The following is a 21,066-nucleotide window of genomic DNA, read 5'->3' as shown; positions in this document are numbered from 1 at the left end:
AGGCTTCAGTTAGTGCCTAGCACAGGTACTCCATAGGCTTCAGTTAGCGCCTAGCACAGGTCCTCCATGAATGCTTGCCGACTGGAACGGCACTACCCTAACTGATCAGTTGGGGCACACTCAATGGCCCACACTGGAACCATGAGTTTAATCTTTCAAAGCACTTTCGCCTGGATTATTTCACATGTACTAGAAGCACAGATCTGAGCATGCCACTTCTCAGTTCAAGGATCCTCAGTGGCTGCCTGTTGCTCTAAGATAATGGGCAAAGTCCTCAGTTTGGCACCTGAAGTCCTTCACCATCTGGCTCTAGTCTCCCTTTCTCAGGAACTGACCTGCTATCTCCATTTCTATGCCTTTGCCCATCCTGTTGCACATACTTGGATTGTACTCCCAACTCACCATCATCTTTTAGAGTACTTAGCTTCCTTTAAGGACCTTGGTTCCCTTAGTTGTTGATATTGCCTCCTTTCCTGTCTTCCTCCTCCTCCTCCTTCCCCTTTCTCCTCCTCCAAGTATCATGCATGTTCTTGTTTGTATGTTACATCCTCCACCATCCCCTCCAGGAGGATGTAAGCTCCTTGAGGACAAAGATTATTTCATTTTTCCCCTGTATTGCAAGCACATGACATATTATTAATTAATATTAATAGTATTAGTAATTCATTAGTAAATTCTAATTGGTTGGATTGGATTGAATTGGATCAGAATGGATGGGTTGCATTGAATTGGAATGGATATAATGAGAATAAATGGAATGGGTTAGATTAGCTTGGAATGGAATGGATTATATTGGATTGAATAGGATTGGGTTGGATTGGTTCAATACCATTACTATTGATTATAATTTACTTTATTTCCATTTTATAGGTAAGGAAACCGAGGTCAGCTGACCTCTCAGGGTCCCACAGCTAGACCCTAGCTGCTCTGGTCACCTGGCTCCCAGATCAGCGGTCTTCTACTTCTCGTTACTTAGCTTGCTTCTCCTCCCCATGTACCATGCTATCTCTCCCCCAGCCAAAGCCTAGTTTGGAGAGGGTGAGCTCCTAGGTAGGACAGGGATGTGCTGGTGCCAGTTTACCTTCTATTAAATGTTCAATATCTCGGAAATGGCCAGATGCTAAAGTCAGAGCTTGATTTATTGTTTTATTATCTAGACTTAACAAAGTGATAGAGAAAATCTTTAAAATGCAAGTTAAACATAAAAATATGTTGTGGGCATATTTTTTAAAAAGTTTGTAGAGCCAGAAAAAAAAGTTTGTAAATGTTGTTAAACATTTGCCAGCCTACCTCTGGGTTAGAGGCATGCTTAGGGATGCAGTCATGATGATGGGCATACTTGGCCAGGAAACACGACGTTCTTATGGAGACTTGTAGTTGTGTTTCTCTCTTGGCCGCTGTCTCTAGCACAGAGGCCTGGAAACTGTCATTTTGCCAGGAAGGGGGGATCAGGAGGTAACATTTTACTGCCAGCCTGGGAATGATCAGCCCTGAGAAGTCCCTCCTCTGAGGGCTATGAGCCAGTGCAGTTTAGAGCTAAGTGGTCCCATTTCAACCCCCCAAGACTATCCTGGTTCCCTTCCTTCTGAGTATTGCTCTTCCTCTCCTTAAGCCTCAGTTTCCTCCCCTGTAAAATTACATAAGAAATGGAACCTTCCCATTCTCATCTAGCTGGGGGTGGGGGATGGGAGAGAATGCACCAGTGTACACTGTATTCTCTGAAAGCCTCCCTCCCATGCCAGGTTCTGGATAAACATAAATTAAAAACCATTAAGAATGTCAGTGATCAGAATACAAAATCACGTTAATGAGCCAGCATCCAAATGACTCCCATTACAAATAGTTTTGTGGTAAATATTTTAAATACAGAATAATCTAATTATCATTTTTATGGGATAGCAAAAACAACAAGCAATTTGGCCCCAGTGCTGTGGTAGCGAGAAAATCTTCTGGATGGAAAATCTCTGGAGAAACAGGTCACAGAGATACAATCATGGGATCATAGGATTTAGAGGTAAAAGGAAATTAGAACCTAGAGTATCAGATCTGGAAGGGTCCTTAGAACATGGAATTTCAGGGCTGGAAGGGACCTTAGAACACAGAATGTCAGAGCTGGAAGGTCCTTAGAACATAGAATATCTGAGCTAAAAGGAACCTTCAGACATAGAAAGTAGAATGTTCACTCCAAAAGGGACTTCAGGAAGAAAATTCTAGAGCTGGAAGAGGTTATAGAGTGTAAAACACAAATCATTAAACCCAGACAGGACTTTGTAATGCAGAACACAAGGTAAGGGCTAGAAGGGGACATAGCACGCAGAACTTAGAATGTAGCTGTAGTAGACCATGAAGCATAGAATGTTAGAGGCAGAAGAAATCATTGAATATAGAATCAGAATGGTAGATTAGAGACTAGAACATGGAATTCCAGATCTAACAGACACTAAAGGTTATGTGATCCATCTGTTTCATTTTTACAAACTAAGAGACTGAGATTCAGGGAAAGGAAATGACTTGCCAAAGGTCATGTAGAAGAAAGGAAGGAATGGAAGAAGGGAGAGAGAGAAGGAAGGGAAAGGAAAAGGGAAGGGAGGGAGGAAAGAACCCAGCATTTATTACATATCTACCATGTTCTAGGCACTGTGCTAAGTACTTTACAAATATTATTTCACTCAGTCCTCACAACTGTGTGAAGAAGGTGCCATAATGACCCCCATTTTACAGATAAGGAAAATGAGGCAAATTGAAGTTAGGTGACTTGCCCTGGGTCACACAGATAGTAAGTGTCTGACGCTGAATTTGAGTTCAGATCTTCCTGACTCAAGCCCAGTGTTCTGTTCATGGTGCCACCTAGCTACTAAAGAGAAAACTTCCTGAATCCCAGTGATGTATTCTTTCCCTTGTATTTGGCATCATCTCCTGTTTCAACAAGGCTTTAATCTTTACCCAATCCCTTACTTAGGGTGAGGTAGATTATGAAAATCTCATCACCCCCATTTTTAATTGAGAGAATTGAAGTTCACAGAGTTGAAGAAACTTGCCTTGGATCACCCAGCTAGTGAGGGAGGGAGCCAAGACTCAGGTCTGTTGGCTCCAAGCCCAAGGCTCTTGGCCTGATCTCCAAGACCAGACTGTCCTGTCCCCAGTGGGTTTTTCCAAACCTCTTTTAAAAACATTTTTGCAGAAGAGGTTTGCTCAAAGGGAGTGCTGTATAGGGGTGAGTGCACAGTACTGGAACTCAGGATAGCCAGGGTTTAGTCCTGGATTTACTCTTGACTTTGCTGTGTGGCTTTTGGCAACCTACATCCCCCTCTCTGTGTCCCAGGCTACTTATCTGTAAGAATGAAAAGGATTGGATTAGATGATCTCTGAAGTCTCATTCTGCCCTAACAGTCTCTGAGTCCATTATATTTCTGAGTTCTAACATGCAGGTCTTCCATCAAACTCACATTTCCATTGCTTCCATGTGAGCCCAATATAGAATGTTAGACTGAGCTTTAGAATCAGAAGATGAGAGTTTGAATCCCATTTCTGCTCATTACTATTTAGAAACCTTGGACAAGTTCCTTCACTTTGGGCGGCTCAATTTCCTCCTTTGTCAATTGGGGGGATTGGGTTAGATGACTTCTAAGTCCCTGCCACTTCTGACATTCTGTGATCCAGCACAGAGTGGTTCAATGCATTCCCTTGCGTAGTAGCAACCACACTGGCATACCCAAGATGGCTGCTAGCACAGGTTCTTAGGTCTGCTTTACTAGGAAAGATAGCTGTTTAAGGGGTCAACAACCTTTTAAAATTACATTCACTAATTCAAAGAGAAAGTCAGCATCCTGAACTTCAGAGAAAATACCAACAGAAAATACAAGCAAAAAAATAAAGACCAACAGACAGGGCTCTGACTGCCAGAATCAACCATACCCTTTACATACATCTCTGGATGGAGAGAGCCTTTACATCTGAGCAGTTGGGGAGCTCTGAAAATATGGCCACTCAGAATCCTGACCAGGAAATCACAAGATCTTTCTCATAAGTTGGCCCCCGAAGCAAAATGCCAACTAGTATATATATATATATCCCTCTCAGAGCCAGAAGGCATCACGACCCTCCTGACTCATTGCCTAATTAGAAATTAGCAAAAGGTGTAAAAGCCTTCCTACAAGCAAGCCTCCCCTCAGCAAGCTTCCCTTAATGGGCTCCACCTGAGGCCTATGAATGGGCAGGGAAGATCTTATATCCCATTAACATCACACCTTGCCAGCTGTCTCCTGGATCCTGTATTTTCATTGTTCATTCATTGTCCCTTTGTTTGTTCTGCAGCTGTGACAGGGGACCATGATGCAGGCTGTGATTGCTACATCCAAGGAAGTGTGACAAGTGTGTCAGGGACCACTGAGGCACAGACAGCCTTGAAGAAGAGGCTGCCCCACACCACCTGGGAGGAGGCCCTGGTTTTCCCCCTGCCTGAGGAAGAGAAGCCAGCAGCCACCTTGACCTTGACCTTGAGAACCTGTGACAGGTTCTCCCGGCACAGTGTTGTGGGGGAGCTCCAGCTGCACCTGGATGGGATACCCCTGGGGACAGCCCAGTGGGGGGAGCTGAAGACCTCTGCCAAGGTATGTCCATCCCACTCTGATTTGGGGGCCTTTTTCCATTAGGAAAAAACAAGGCATGCTTTCTCCTATCCAGCCTGATGGACAGCATGGAAGGGAAGGAAAAGCCTGTGATGTGATGTGGACCAGAGGCTATTTTCTAGCTGTGTGACCCTGGGCAATTCACTTTTTCAAGACTCAGTGTCCCCATCTGGCAAATGAGGATAATAATGTCTGCTTGACTTTCCCACCAGCTAGTTGTGAGACATCAAGTGAGATACTTTGTCCACCTTTAAGTCCTCTACAAATATGGATTTTTATTACTTGGCTTGTGAGAGGATAGAATCATCATAAGGATGAAACAGGCTTATTTATGGAACATTCATAGAATCCCAGCTCTGGAGCTGGAAGGGGCCCACATCAGCTGTTCTAGGCTTTCCCTTCTCTCTCTCCCACTCATCCCCCTTCCACAATCTTATACTTCACTCAGATAATCAGGTCATTTGTTGCTAACTGATGCCTCGCCATTCCTCCTCATCTCACAGCCCTGACTGCCTGTACATCTCATATCTCCCAGAATTTTCTCTTTTATGTCAGTCTTGGATGAAGAGGTGGCCCTTCTCAATTCTTAGGCCAACCTCTATGCGAACCCTTTTGTTGTCGTTCAGTAATGTCCAACTCTTTGTGGCCCTATGTGGGATTTTCTTGGCAAAGATGCCGGAGTGGTTTGCCATTTCCTTTCCCATTTCATTTTACAGATGAGGAAACTGAGGTAAACAGGGTGAAGTGACTGGTCACACAACCAGTGTCCAAGGTCAGATTTGAACTCAGGAATATTGGGTCTTCCTTACCGCAGGCCTGACACTGTATCTACTGCACCACTTAGCTGTCCTTGGTCCAAGTCAATCCTCCATTCTCCAGATTGCCCTTCTCTCATCTTTCTCTCTCTCTCTCCACTAGTCCCTTCCCTCACCAGACTCCCCCATCCCCACTGACCCTTTGTCAGCCAGATTCCTTAGAAAAGTTACACTCACTAACACTTCTGCCTCCTTTCCTCCTACTCTCTTACCTTTTTGCAGTTTGGCTTCCAGACTCATCACTCCATTGAAAGCTGGTGCCCTGGGATGGCTTCATTTCCTGGCCTTGTCTCAGGCCTCATCCTTCTGAAGGATCTCTCTGCAGTATTTGCAGTACTGATGATTCTGCCTCCTCCTGGACATTCTTTTTGCTCCAGGGTCATTCCTGGTCTTCCTTCTGCCTGTCTGCCTGCTCCTTCTCAGTACCTTTGGCTGGCTTATCATACATATCATACCCTTGAACCCTAAGAGTCTCTTTTGTCTAAGAGCCTTTACACTGTCCCACTTTGTGGTCTCATCAGCTTGCATGGACTTAATTATTATCTCTTCCCTGATGTCTCCCAGATCTATGCAATATCCAGAGCTACTTTGTATGTCCTCAGCTCCAGTCTCACATCCCTCTCCATGTACAGGACACTTCAAACTGGATGCCCTGTAGACATCTCAAGCTCAATGTGTCCAAACCAGAACTCAGGATTTCCCCTCCAATGTTTCTTCCAAATATCCTGTAACAATAATGCAATATTCACAACACCCACGGTGGTTGTAAATATGCTGGTATAGTTGTAAATCACAAAATATAGCAGACTCTCCACATAGATGGAAAAACCAAAGGCTTTATTCAAATACCAGAAAACCAAGTCCCAGAACCAGAAAGCTGAGTCCCAGAGCCAGAAAGTCAAAGTCATTACAGTAACCACGAAGTTGATACATATGGTTAATGCAGTTAATCCAAGCCTTCACATCAGAACAGGCTCCCTCAAGCAGGGATCCTCCTCTCTCACTCATGGTAGCTCCTCAGCCTGGTTGTTGGAAGTTCTTAGCAGAAGTTCCCAAAGGAAAGGTCTCAGCAGAAGTTGCAGCCTCCCTATATAGGTGCTTTTCCCTATATACAGTATAGCTCCTCCCCATTTCCCCCTCCTGCTACATCAGCAGCTTCCTCCCCAGGTGTTAACTACTTCTGCGTTAATTAAATAGCTTAAACAAGGAGTTAGCTTGAAACAAGGTGCTAAGTACCTGCTTACTTGCCAGTACAAAGGGGCATGGGAGATCTTCAGATCCATTAACATTACATGTCCTCACTTATGCCAAGGTCATCCTTCCAATCACCCAGTTTCATAACTCCAGCATCCCCCTCATTTTCTCCTTGGTACTCCCTTCACAAACCCAACCACTTGCCAAATCTTGTTTTTTCCCCATCTCCACGTCTGTCTCATGCATCCTCTTCTCTACTGACCCAGTCACCACTCTATTCAATCTCTCCTCACTTCTCACCTGTACTATGGCAAAAGTTTCCTCTTTAATCTTCCTGCCTCTAGTCTTTCTGCCTTCAATGCACCACCTAGATATTCTATGCTCCGAACCCTAAAGTCCCTTCCACTTCTAACTTGTTACAATCAAATTAAAAAGTCTTTCCAACCAGCAGTCAACATTATCTACCACATTTACTTTTATGGCCGATGCTTCCCTCAAATAGATGGCTGAACTTCAGGAGAGAACTGGGCACTTACACATCCCACCTTGCCCATTCTTTGTGCTTTTATAATTCCCCCTTTCCCTTTTAACTATGAAGAATTGGTCTGAGAAAGTACATCTGATTTGGAGGAAGCTGAAACCACAGACTGAATCCAGATCTGAAGTCTGAGATGTAATAAGTCTTTGTACTCAGATTTTCTGGGCAGTCATTGACTGAAGGCCTAGGATGATGGACCCACATTTTTGCTCATTAAGTTAATAAGCAAACTGTTTCAGGAGATGGATGTGGTCCTTAGCTGTGGCTTTTGAAATTTTCCTCGTTTCCTGCAGGGTCAATATCTGGGTAGAGGTAGCTGGAATTGGCAGAACTGCTGAGGAAATCTAGTACGAATCTCTCCCAAGAGGACAAGTTTGGGGTGGGGGAAATGTGTAAATATGATGGGAAACAGAGGCATCAAAAGTTCTGGGTATAGATCTCAGAACTAGAATAAGTCCCTAAATATGGCACCTAATTCAGTCTTTCACTCTCCCCATCTCATGTAGTGGAAGATATCTCTAAACCTTTGAATGGGTCCTTCTGCTTCTCACTTTCTAGGTTCCCCCCAGCCTAGGGTTCTCTTCCAGTTCCACCAAAAGGACATAGAAGTCATCCTCATTGAATAATTGGATGATTATCCAGGTTCTTTCCTGGTTCTCCTGCCTGTCTGCCTGCTCCTTCTCAGTACCTTTGGCTGGCTTATCATACACATCATACCCTTGAATCCTAATAGTCTCTTCTGCCCTCCCCCCATTTCTTCAGTCAGTGTTCAGTCTTTTTCTGTTATTTTCAGTTGTGTCTGACACTTTGTCACCGCATTTGGGGTTTTGCCATTTCTGTTTCCACCTCATTTTGCAGATGAGGAAACTGAGGCAAACAGGGTGAAGTGAATTGCCTAGGGTGACACAGCTAGTGAATTTCTGAGGCCAGATTCAAACTCAGGAAGATGAGTCTTCCTGACTCCAGGCTTGGCACTTTATCTGCTGTGCCACCTACCTGCCACTGGAACTTTATTATCCTCGTGTATAAAGTAAAGGTTGAGGCAATATGGTACAGTGGAAAGACAGATGACTTTAGAATCAGATACTCTGGGTTCAAATCTTATCTCTGATGCTCACTAGCTTGTCAAAATCCCTTGACTTCCCTGAGCCTTAGTTTCCTCATTTGTAAAATGAGAAATTAATTAGATTAAATTAGATGGCCTCTGAAGTCCCTTTCAGCTCCAAAGTTATGGTTCGGTTGTCTTCACAGATCTTTCTACTTCTCCTCTTCTCTGAATCATATTCTAAAGCTCCTTCCAGTATTCAGGGCTCTCCTCCGGTTCTGCCCCTTAATGTTAGAAGGATTCTCCCTGCTCTACCGCTCTATGTTCTGCATTCTAGGTCCATGACATCTCTGCTGTCCCATGTTCTGTGATTCTCTTCCCACAGTCAAATAGCCTAACTTACATGAAGTGCTTTTGAAGCCTTAAAAACACAATGTAAATAACAGTTACCATCATTATTTGTCATGCATGCATACATACATCTGTGATGTGACAGCCAAAAACCCCTGGCTAATGGAGTATGTAAGAGGGGGGAAGTTCCCCAGCAAAGGGAGGTGACAGTCCCGACGTACTCTGTCTTCGCCAGACTTCAGCTGGATTGGCTGCATTTCGTTCTGGGCGCTGCTGTTTGAGAAGGATGCTGTTCTCATTCTCTTGTGAACTCCTTGGGGGCAGAGGCTTTTTGCCTCTTTTTGTATCTCCAGTGTTTAGACTGGGAATGTAGTAGGTGCTTAATAAATGTTGATTGATTGATGAACTTAAAGACATTAATAGATTGGACAGTGTCCCGAGGAGGAGTTTTTGTGATAGGAGGCTCAGTGGAAGGAACTGGGCATGTTTAACTTGGACAAGAGAAGACTCTGGAGGCATTCTAGCCGTCTTCAAGTGTCCAAAAGGCAGGCATGTGGACAAGGGACTACACTTACTCTGTCTGGCATCAGGAATCAGAACTAGGAACCATGGGAGAAAGCTGAAAAGAGGCATGCTAACTGCTAGCGGTTAGAACTGTCTCAAGGTGGAATGGCTGCCTCAAGGCATGGTAGACCCCCTCTTTAGAAATCTCTGAGGTATGTTATTGGCATTCCTTTTGTATATGGTTTGATCTAGATGACTGTTGAGTCCCCTTTCAAGTTTCCAATCCTCGGAGCCAGTGATTTTGTGATGTATCCATAAGACTCCAGTCTGAGTATTCACCAGGGGGGCAGGGTTAAGGTTGGCATGTGAGTATTTTCAGTAGAATAAAAGTACCCACCAGGGAGGTCACCTACTCCCTCTGGTTCAGTGAAGCTTGGCAGACACCAAGAAAACAAGAGAAAATCTGTAATCTATTGCATCTCAGATAAATTACTTATCTGGGCAGGAAGGTGTTAACAGCAGGACTAGTGTTAGTTGAAAGATGTGCCCTAGTTCTGCCGGAAGATGCTTAGCAAAAAAGTCAGGTTTGCGTCACCAGGGACCCTGGAGAGCAACGTGCTGCCGAAACACACAGCTTGAATCATTCATTGAGATCTGGAGGTGAAGGAGAAGGGAGCAGAGCAAAGAGGAAAAGGCCTGGGAAACAATGAGAAGGGGAGACGAGTTATTTTCACCAGCAAATCCTTTGAAGGTGGAGGCGGATGGATCAGGCAGGTGTGGAAAACATGACGTGGTCTAAACAGTAGGGGCTTAGGAATCAGAACTCATCAATCTCTTGAGTCTCAGTTCTGCCACTAATTAGCTGTGTGACCCAGCACAAGTAACCTACCCTCTCTGGGACTCAGTTTCCTCATCTGTGAAATGAATGAACTCTTAGTTTTCTTTTGGTATTAATGTTATGGCTAGGGGATTTAGAGTAGAAAGGGGCCTCAGAGGTCATCTAGCCCCCTCCCCCTCCAATTTTACAGATGAGGAAACTGAAGCCTAACTGAAGGATTTTCCCAAGGTCACACAGGTATTTAGAAAGAGAGTGAGTATTTGAACTGAGGCCCTCTGATTCCTAATCTAACAGCATTCTTTATATTAAAATAGATTATTTCAAATTTTAGACATCTGTCCAATCAATCAATAAGCATTTATTGTGTTTACTATGTGCCTAGGCACTACACAAAGGGCTGAGAATACAAAGAAAAAGCAAAAATAGTCCCTTCCCTCAAGGAGCTTACATTCTAATTGGGGAAATCAACAGGAACTTAAATATACATATATATATAGATATATATATATATATGTATACACACACATATATGTGTATATATGATACATATAAGTAGCTACAAAGTAGCAATAATATCTTATTAATCAATTTTATCTTATCTCCCAAATAAACTTTAAACTCTTAAATTATGACCAAACTGCCTTGCCCCTCTCAGATTTAAGACCTCTTCCTGGTCACCTTGCCCTTATAACAAATATTCATAGTTTAAAAAAAGCAGATTTACACATGGTCCATGTTCAATATTGTATGTTTCGTTATGCATTTTAAGTCCATTAATTTATTGGCAGGGGTCCTTCCTCTGCAGTCCTCTGGCATCATGGCTTATGCTTGCATTGGTTGGAGTTCCAAAAGCTAAGCATTGATAGGAATGGTTTCCTCACTAGGGAGTTCCATCTCTCAATGAAATTCGGCGTCAGTTTCCAGCCCCTCTCCTGCAATATTTCCACAGCTGGCTAGGTGGCGCATTGGAGTGAATGAAGGATGTGCAGAAAGGAAGAGAAGAATTTGGATCCTGTCTCAGATATTTACTAGTCATTTGACCTTGGGCAGGTCACTGAACCTCTTTGTTTCTCTCTCTCTCTTTTTTTAATCTGAAAAATGGATATAATGATGATGATGATGATGATGATGATGATAACATCTGCTATTTTGGGTTGTTTGAGGCTCATGAGAAAATATTTGTAAAGCACTTTGTAAAGCTTTAAAAACTCTTATCAATGATAGTTGGGTGGCCACCCTATATTTATGTAGGCTTGACATTTCCATAGCCTTTTAAAGCTAGCAAAATAGTTTTTCTAAGGATTGTGTCACCTGATCCTCATCGATTCCTAGGGATGGAGGTACCACATAAGTTATCTTTATTTTACAGATGAGGAAATTGAAGATCAAAGAGGGGAAGTGACTTTTGGAGGCAAAAATTGATCTCCAGTTTCCACCCCCTCTAAATCTGGTATTCTATCCACCATGTAATAATTAGACATCATTGCTTTTCTGAAAGGAAACAGCATGGTGCAGTGGAGAAAGAGGGTTTGGGTCTGAGTCCCTGCTCTGTGACTCACCAGCTCTGACTCTGGACAAGACACCTCTCTCTTGGGGTTCTTTATCTGTAGAATGAGGACAGCCTACCCGGAAGGGCTGTTTGGGAGAAAGCTATTGGTGACGCAGAAGGTGCTGAAGAACTGAGAACTTTTCCCACTTCGTTTCCCATATTCTTTCCTAAAGTGGCCCATCAGGAGTCTCTGTAGACCACCACTCACTCACCTTGATCTTTGTTGCTACTCTCCTCTTTCTCACACACATGGCCCCAAGCCTGCCAGGGGTGGTTGGGCTCCATTGATGAACTTTCTCTCTCACCCCACCCAGGAATAATGTATTGGGAGGGAGCAAGGGGAAGAGAGCTCAGCTCTGCTTCAGCCGGGGACTAAAGTGGGAGAAGCATCTCAGGATGAGGGGAGGCTTGGTCAGTTCCCCTGAAGTTTATGGCTCCTGGGCAGCCAGTGTTTTCTTTGAAATAACTCCCATTTAAAAATAAGCACATTTTCAGCAATGCAATGATTCAAGACAATTCCGTAGGACTTATGATGAAAGGCGTTGTTCATCTCCAGAGAAAGAACTGGTAGAGCCTGAATTTAGATCAAAGATACTTTTCCTTTACTTTCTTTTTCTTGTGTTTGTTTTCTTTCACAGAATGACTTACATGGAAATGTGTTTTGCATGACTACACATATATAACCTATTTCGAATTGCTTGCCTTCTCAATGGGTGGGGAAGGGAGGGAAAGAATTTGGAACTCAACAAAAAAAAAAGTTAAGATTGTTTTTACATAAAAAAAGAAAGTTCTTTTTGCCAAAGGTGCCATGATAATGGTAAGGGTTGGGTTGAGTTGGGGCTATTTAATAAATAAAAATATCTTATGTTATCTCAAAAAATAAGAAAAGAAAAAGAAACATAAGGTGCTGAAGTCAGGAGGACCTGAGTTCAAATTCAGCCTCAGACACTTACTAGCTATGTGACCCTGGGCAAGTCACTTAACTCTGATTGCCTTCCCCCCCCCCAATAACACAATATCATCCTTCTGCTTAATAGAAATGACTCAGTTGCATTACCTGTATTTCTTTTTTATTTTATTTTTAATTTATGGAGTAAAACAAACATTACCATAACATAAAACAATAAAAAGATCATTGTATATATGAAACTGCAAATCTACTCTGTGCAATTTGCTATTCCTTTAAAATATATAACAAAATTGTCATGTAAATTTGTATTTTCTTCCCTCCCATCCCCAGAGATGGCTACCACAAATAGATAGAAATATAAAAGTTATTAATTAGAATAAGTTATTCTATACCTCTTTTTATCATTTCTTTCTCTGGGTGCAGATAGTATCTTTCTTCATATGTCCTTTATATTTAATCTGGGTATTTATAATAGACAAAACAATTTATTCACTTAAAGCAGTTCTTAAAACAATATTGCTGTTACTGTATGCAATGCTCTCTTGTTTCTGCTCATTTCACTCTTCACATTTCATGCAAATCTTTCCATGTTTTTCTAAGATCATTGGGCTCATCATTTCGTATAGCACAGCAGTATTCCATCACAATCATATACCACAATTCGTTCAGCCATTTCCCCATTATCTGTCTTTCTATCTTTCTCTTCTCTCCTCCTCCCATGGATTAAATGAGGCACCACATGGAGGAAGGATCATGGGTGTTTTAGAGTAAGCAGTTTCTCCTCTGACTTCAGCTCCACATCCCTAGCTGCCTATGGGACATTTCAAACTGGGCTCCCTGGGTCACTTCACACTCACCAGGTGTAGAGAGCTCCCCTTTGGTCCCTCTCCTCTCCCAGACTTCCCTTTTTCTGCTGAAGACATCACCACTTTTCCAAGTCCTAGGTTCATACCCTTGTTATACTCTGCTGGTCCCGCTCCCTCACCTTATGCAGCTAGTCAGGTTCTTTCTCTCTACCTCTCCTTCCCAACTCCTTCTCCCTGCTTATGCAGCTGCCATCTTAGTTTGGGTCCTCATCACTGGTGGCCTGGATTATCACAGCAGTTTCCTCCTTGGTCTTTCTGCCTCAGGTCTCACCACTCCACTCCATCCTCAATACTGCTGAAAGGGATTTTCCTTAACCACATATTTCAACACATCACACCCCCTACTTAACAGAGTCCTTCTTTCCTCTAGGAAATATAAATTCCTATATCCAAAAAAAATATAATTTCTTCTGTTTAGCTTTTTAAGTCCTTCACCACCTGACCTCAACCTATCTTTCCAGCCCCATTGAAAATTACTTCTCTCTTACACTCTGTGATCCAACCACACTAACCTCATTCCCTGTTTCTGACACAGGGAAGCCTTTGCATTAGGTCATCCCCCATGCCAGGAAAGTATTCCCTCCTCACCTGTATCTTTTAATGTTCCTCTCTTCCTTTAAAAATGTTCAAGCACTACCTTTTACTGGAAGTCTTTTTCTGAGCTAATGCCCTCCCTTCTTAATTACCTTGTATTTAATGACTTTCTATTTATTCTCTTTCTATTTTTTCCATATATACTCCTACAATGTATCCCCAAAGTCTTACTGTCCATAAAACTTTACTAGCTTATAAGCAAAAAGACTTTTGGGATGCCCTATATGTGCCCGTTGTCTTCTTCTTTAGGATATGGGCTCCTTTTGAGTAGGAATTGTCCCAGTTATTGTCTTTAAAACTCCAACCCAGAGGTGCTGATATTATGCATGTAGTATATATAGGTGCTTAATAAATGCTTGCTTAGTTTGAATCTTGACTTTTCATTTCTTAACTCTGATCATATTGCTTCTCAATTTTTACATAATGGCTTTGAAACCTTGGGGACAGAAAGAACCTTTGAGATGATTTAGCTCCCTCCTCTCATTTTGCTGATGAGGAAATAGGACCAGATTGATTAGTGAAGTCACGTGTCTTAAGGTCACACAAAAAATACCCATGAGAACTGAGTCTTGAATCCAGATTTTTTTTTATCCAGTTCCCTTTCTGCTAATTTGGCAAACAGTATAGAAAGTTGATGTGCTGCTGTTGTGGTGGTTGCAAGATTTCCTGATTGTCCACAAGACTTCATGATAAACAATTGACCCCAACCCTACCTTCTTCAGACTGAAGCCAGCTCAGAGTCAACCTTTTTACTTGGGTCTCCTTTTCCCTTCCCAGGCCCTGGCCACTGGCTCTGGTGAAGTCCTCCTCTCCATCAGCTACCTCCCAGCAGCCAACCGACTCCTCGTGGTCCTGATCAAGGCAAAGAATCTGCATTCCAACCAGTCCAAAGATGTCCTAGGGAAGGGTGAGTGGGGCAGCATCAGGAACAATGGGTAGTGCCTTTTCTTTAGCCCCAGAGGACATGACTGAAGAGAGCCATGAAGGGATAGGCTTGTGGGACAGTAGGATTTGGAATCTGAAGACTTGTGTTTGAATACCAGCTCTACCAAACTACTATGCATGTGGTTTGGAGAAATATATTTATCTCTCAGCTTCCTCATTTGTAAAATGGAGGGATTCATTCAGATCAGCAGTTCTTAAAGTTTTTGGTCTTAGCCAGGTGACTCAGTGGATAGAGGGCTGAGCCTGGGGTCAGGAAGATCTGAATTTAAATTCAGTTTCAGACACTTATGAGCTGTGTGACTCTAGGGAAGTCATTTATTCTATCTCAGTTTCCTCAGCTGTTAAGCTGAGATAATAATAGTGTCTCCCTCCTAGGGCTGATTTGAAGATCAAGTGGCATAATATCTGTAAGCTTAGCACAGTTACTGGCACACAGTAGACAATAAATGCTTGTTTCCTTCCCCTGACTTCTCAGGACCCCTTTACACTCATAAATTATTGAGGAGAGACCCCTCCTCTCTAAAGCTTTTTTTTATGTGTCTCTATATTTATCATTTTAGAAATTAAAATTGATTAATATTATTATAAAGAGTTTTGCTCTCATAGACCCCCTGAAAGGGACTCAGGGATCCCATAGGCTCCTGATGATACTTTGAGAACTGCTGATCGGGAGGATCTTTACATTTCCTTCCAGCTCCAAGTCCATGAGTCCACCTTGCTACCTGCATGGATGAATTCCCTTTCTGAGGTAGTGCAGTGGATAGACTTGAGATTAGGAAGTACTGAAATCAAATCCTGCCCCAGACACTTGCTAGCTGTGTGACGGGGCTAAGTCCCTTTACCTTTCTTTACCTCAGTTTCTTCATCTATGAGATGGGGTTAGACTTGGTGGTTTCTAAGATGCTATGATCCTGGGACTCTTTTTTTTACTTGTGGGGAAACTGAGGCAAGGGGGATAAAGTGACTTGCCTAGGTCATACAGCGAGGAAGTGTCCCAGATAGCATTTGAGTTCAGTCTAGTTTCAATCTCCACTCTCTTCAGAATGTGCCAATTCTCCACCTTCATACCAGCTGAGTGTGTGTGATGGCAGAAGGTATGTGGGGACTAGTTGATGGAGCCTGCCACTCAGAGAATATGTTTGTTATGGGGACCGGTGTGCCAGAGTGCCTACCCAAATGGTATCCTTTCAGGCCCCAGGACCCTGAGACTTTTCATTCCTGATGCCCAGGCTCAAAGAACCTCTGAGAGATATCACCTTGCCATTGGTAGCAATGTGGCCCCATGGGCTGATGATGTGGACTCAGGAGGGCCAGGACCATAGAACTGATAACAAGAAAGGTCTCAGAAGCCATCAATTTCTACTCCCTCATTTCACAAAAGAGGAAACTGAGGCCCAGGGAAAAGTGACTTGTCCAAGGTCACAGCTAATAAATAACAGAGTCCAGTTGAAATAACTGGATTCCCAACTGTCCCCCAACTCATGGATTTTTCCCACTAAACCACACATACCAAGAGGACAGGAATCTCCCAGTCACTGCCTCAGTCTCACTGTGCTCTCAGAATTCAGAATCAGAAGATGATAGAGCCTCAGAGCTAGAAGGCATTGCCTAGTCCACAACCTGAGCAAGACTAAGCTCCCCAGCACCCACGATGCATGCATATTCAACTATTGCTTGGAAATGTCCCTCGAGGGGCAGCCCCTTCCTCTTGCAGTAGCTCTAATTGTCAGGAAGAAGTTGAGCCCCAGAGGGGGGTAACAGAATGGAGATGAGAATCCTGCTCCCATGACTCCAAGACTTGAAGTCCTTCCATGATGTCATACAAGTTGCCCTGGATTCTTGGGGCCCCTTTGTAGCTACAGGATGGAGATTCCAAGAGTTGGCTCTGGAGTCCTTGAATGCATCAGCCACACTGGCGGAAGCCCGAGCCAGGAGACAAAGTCAATCGCATCTCTTCCTTTCTATCCCTTCCCTGTCTCACTCCACTAGAATGTAAGCTCCTTGAAGGCAGGGATGATGTTTCTTTTCATTAATTGTACCCCTAACCCTTAGCATAGTGCTGGCACATAGTAGGTGTTTAATAAATTATTATCGGATTTACTGGATTTTCTTTATAGCTCACTTCAGGTCAGTTCTCTCATAGCTCTTGTCTCTCAAATATCATTGGCAAAGTGAAGCACTCACCACCCAGGGGTGATAATTATAGCAATAAACACCGAGTTGTAATTACTCCCACATTAGCTTCCACAACCCTGAGCTAATTGAAACAGGCTCTGGCTGTTCGGTTATATATGAAAACCTATCACAGCATAATGATAAATGCATTACATTTGTTTAGGAGATCCAGGATTGAAGCTTTGCTCTTTGTCACCTTGGTCAAGTCCCTTACCCACTCTGGGCTTAGTTTCCTTACCTGGAATGAGACAATTTGACCAGATGGCCCCAAGGTCTCTTTCAACTTTAAATACCATGAATTCCTATATTGTTCTTGGTCTTAAAGTTCCTGGGGGAAGTTTCTGACAAAATAGCCAGAATCCTTTCACCCTCAGGGTCAGGGTGTCTACTTTTGCCCCCCTTGAGTGAAATTTGGGTTGGGTATGCAGCATGGAACAGTGGGAAATTTGGAGCCTGAAGAGGTTGGTTTGAAAGCTGAGAGGCAAGTGGGACAGAGGGATGAGAATTAGTTCTGGGGCCAGAGGATCCAGGTCCAAATCCCACCTCAGATTCTCACTAGCTGGGTAACTTTGGCATTGTTATTGAACTTCCCTGGGCCTCAGTTTCCTCATCTGTAAAATGAGGGTGTTGGAATAGATGGCCATCGATCTGAGGTCTATGACTGGGTGACTGTGGGCAAGTAACAGCTTTTCTCAGCCTTTGTTTCCCTAGCTGTTAAACGGAGGATAAGATGACCTTAGGTCTCTTGTGGCTTTAAATCTATGAGAGCAGAGCCAAGCTCTATGTTTGAGAAAGTCTTTTTCAAAGAACAAGAAACAGATGAGAGAATTGCAGGCAGACAGTCAGCCAAGAGACGAGTCATCCAACGGACTTGGAAGGACATTGAAAACAAGTGAGAGAAGGCTCAGTGCTGGTTATTCCCAGCCTCCATCTGTACTTGGAGGGCTGCCTTCTCCCCAATCCAATCCTTAGCTCTTTCTCTCCTTTTGGTACAGAGGAAAAAGGGCTGACTCAGGATTCAAATCCCACCCCAAATGCTGACTAAGGTGTGGTTGTACCTGGCATGTAGATGCTTCATAAATGGTTATTGAAGTGAATTATTGAATTGAAGTCACTTCACTTCCTGGGCCTCAGTTTCCACATCTGTAAAATGAGGCAGGTGGACTAGACTGCTCCTGAGGTTCATGAGACACTCCATGACCCTATCATCTCCAATTCTCACAGTGCTTAGTTTGAAACCCCTCCCCTTCACTTAATAGAATCCGATCTAAACTATAATTGTTTGTGACCATGAGTAGCTTTCAGACCTGGGCTGGTTCTCCCTGCCTTAGGGGCCTCGACATAGTTTTGCTGGACGCCCAAAAGGCTTAGCCTGTTGTGTACCTCAGACCTCCCGAGCTCAAGCAATCCTCTGTTCTTGGCCTTTCTCAATAGCAGGAATTACAAGCATGTGCCTCCATGCCCAGCACTCATTCCAATTTGAAATATATGACCCCTGAATGCAAACTACTTAAAATCCCACTCGGAGAACCTCCATACAATATTCTTGGGAAGAGATGGGTGGAGGGAGGGTGGATGGGAAGAGACTGGGCAGGAATGTATGGGGTGAAACGTTGGGTTCCTAGGCCCAATCCCTACATTCTCTGTCTCTATATAAAAGGAGGTTGGATCAGATTACCCCTCAGGTTTTTTTTTTTTTGTTCAGCTCCCAAATTCTAGAATTTTGTGGTTAGTTCAGTCTGTCCTTTAATTACTGGTTTAGCTGGGGCCCTGAGGAATTGCAGAGGGTATCCCATGGCTTTTCTCTAGAGCAGGGGACCAGTGTGCAGAGACTTACCAACCCTCTCTCTCTTACCCTCCCTTCCACCCCTCATGCCCCCATGCTTTGCAGATGTCTCTGTCAAGGTGACCTTGAAGCATCAGGCTCTGAGACTCAAGAAGAAGCAGACAAAGCGGGCCAAGCACAAGCTGAACCCAGTGTGGAATGAGATGATCATGTTTGAGGTGCCCGATGACCTCCTGCGGGCCTCCAGTGTGGAGCTGGAAATGCTGGGCCAGGATGAGGCCGGCCAAAGCCACGTGCTGGGCCGCTGCAGCCTGGGCCTGCACTCAACTGGCACTCAGCGCAGCCACTGGGAAGAGATGCTGAAGAATCCTCGCCGGCAGATTGCCATGTGGCACCAGCTGCAGATGTAGCCCCGCGAGGCCTCTGCCATGATGCCGAGGCCCCTCCTCGCTGTCTCACCTACCTTCATCCATCCATCTCCCTGCCTTCTCCCCATCCCACTCTCAGTCAGGCCACGGACTCAGGATATCATGGAAGATGCTTGAGAAGGCTGAGGCCCCATAGGATCCCTGTCACCTGTCAGTCAGGCTATCCCTAGGTGAGCATTTATTGAGCACTCACTGTTTGCTAAGGAAAAGGCCTTTGATCCCTGATCACAGGGCAGAAATAGGACCTTGGTGGTTATGCTACTGAGCACATACAGTGATTCCCTTCCTACTTGCCAAAAAGATGGGTAACTTATAGCCCATGTGCATGAGACAGCCCACACACAGATGGGCAGACAGGCCCTGGAAAAAAAGGCAAAGGAAAGCTTGATCTAACAAACATTCCATTATTTTTGAAATGCCTGCTTGAACACCATGTTCCTTTTTATTGAGTAAACAGAAGAGTTTCCCTATTTTTTAAGACTTAAAAGAACCCCTGGATGTCAATGGGGAAGGACTTTCAAGGTCCAATCTCTGCCCCCCCCCCAAAAAAAACCCAGGAATAAATTCTATAGCACACTTTTGAGACATAGTCATTCAAATTAATCAAGAAACATCTATTAAACACAAGTCCACCCTTTGCTTGAATATATCCAATGATGGAGAACCCAAATGCTGGGTTTGGAGTCAGAGGGCCTGTGTTCAAATCTTGGCATTGCTTCTTAGTACCTGTGTGGCCTTGGGCAAGAGAGGTGAGGACCTCTTACCTCTTCTGCAATCCTAATGAGGTAACTAACTGTTTCGTTTTAAATAAGTTTTATTGATTCCTTTTGGTTTTTAAATCACAGTTCTGGAAATAGTTCTCTCCCTTTCCATCTTTGAATCCTATGCCCTGTGAACAAAAAATAATCTGGATTCCAATTCCTATTTTACTTTCCATGTAACTACAGGCAAGTCACATCATGCCTCTGGGTCTGTTTTCTCATTTGTAAAATGGAGACACTAAGGCTACCTTACAGGGTGAGAAGACCACAGGAGTAAACTGGAGTAAAGGAGGAGAGGGCCACAGAAATGTCAGCTACCATTATTAGCTTAATTATGTGGTCCTTGAATCAAGCTTTCCTATGCATTTTGGTGTTGCACAAAAAGGTCAACCTAAAGTTAGCAAAAGGGCGAGTGTATGAGGCTTAGTGACATGCACACTGCATAAAATGTCTGAGCTGAACTGGTTTTTTAGTTCACATTTCCAAGGAGAGTGGACTCTAGTAAATGTGACCTTCAGCTTGTTGACCAAAATGTTGGAAAGCAGCTGTGGTACAGAGGGAGGATCCTGGCTTTGGAGTCAGAGGATGCATGTTCAGAACCTGCCTCTGACATTTACTGCCTATGTGACTTTGGGTGGGTCCCCTCCCAGGGCCTCGTTTTGCCCATCGTAACAATAAAGGGGTTGTCTGATGTCCCTTCCACCAAGACCTGGGAATCTCCTCTAGCATGGGACTCTCCAAAGAGTTGGCCACACAAATAGAAAGAGGATCCCACTAAATGGACAGAAGATTGTGCCGTAAGCCCAGGGACACCCGAGTACTGTGTGTTCCCTGCCTTGGATTCACCGAGGAGTGCTAGGCAGCTCCCTCGACCTTTGATTCTCTTGGTTTGGTCATAAATCGAATGAAAGATCCCTGACCAGGGTGGAAGTTGTAGGGAGAAGAGATGCCCAGACAGTCTTGGGGGCCTCCTGGGAATTCTTTTTTAAAGAGGAATCCAGTGTTATTATTGACTTGGCTCCCTGTCTTTCCCTTCTGGTTTTCTAGGAGGATGCATCAGAAAAGCTCTAGAAGTGTGCACAGCTATGGTTTCTAAATCTGAGAGGTTGAGCTCAGGTTCTCAGAAGTATCTGGGATTG

The 21,066-nt window shown here is 43.8% G+C and overlaps 1 protein-coding gene across 1 annotated transcript in view; it reads left to right on the top strand.

Moving 5' to 3' along the window:
- The window catches only part of SYT13 (synaptotagmin 13), a 53,948-nt gene extending 33,214 nt beyond the window's left edge, over positions 1-20,734 (top strand). Inside the window, exons 4-6 of the mRNA XM_069091482.1 lie at positions 4,315-4,610; positions 14,610-14,739; positions 18,844-20,734. Of these exons, the coding sequence (XP_068947583.1) occupies positions 4,315-4,610; positions 14,610-14,739; positions 18,844-19,148 (731 nt within the window). The 3' untranslated portion in view covers positions 19,149-20,734. The remainder of the gene's footprint in view (positions 1-4,314; positions 4,611-14,609; positions 14,740-18,843) is intronic.
- Positions 20,735-21,066: the final 332 nt, after the last annotated feature.

The sequence above is a fragment of the Petaurus breviceps genome, unplaced genomic scaffold (genome assembly GCF_028583685.1).
Source record: "Petaurus breviceps papuanus isolate PSGF00001 unplaced genomic scaffold, PetGlider_PUasm1.0 188, whole genome shotgun sequence".
In the NCBI taxonomy this organism is placed as follows: Eukaryota; Metazoa; Chordata; class Mammalia; order Diprotodontia; family Petauridae; genus Petaurus; species Petaurus breviceps.
Note: the sequence above shows the minus strand (reverse complement) of the source record. Positions and strands in the feature narration are given on the sequence as shown.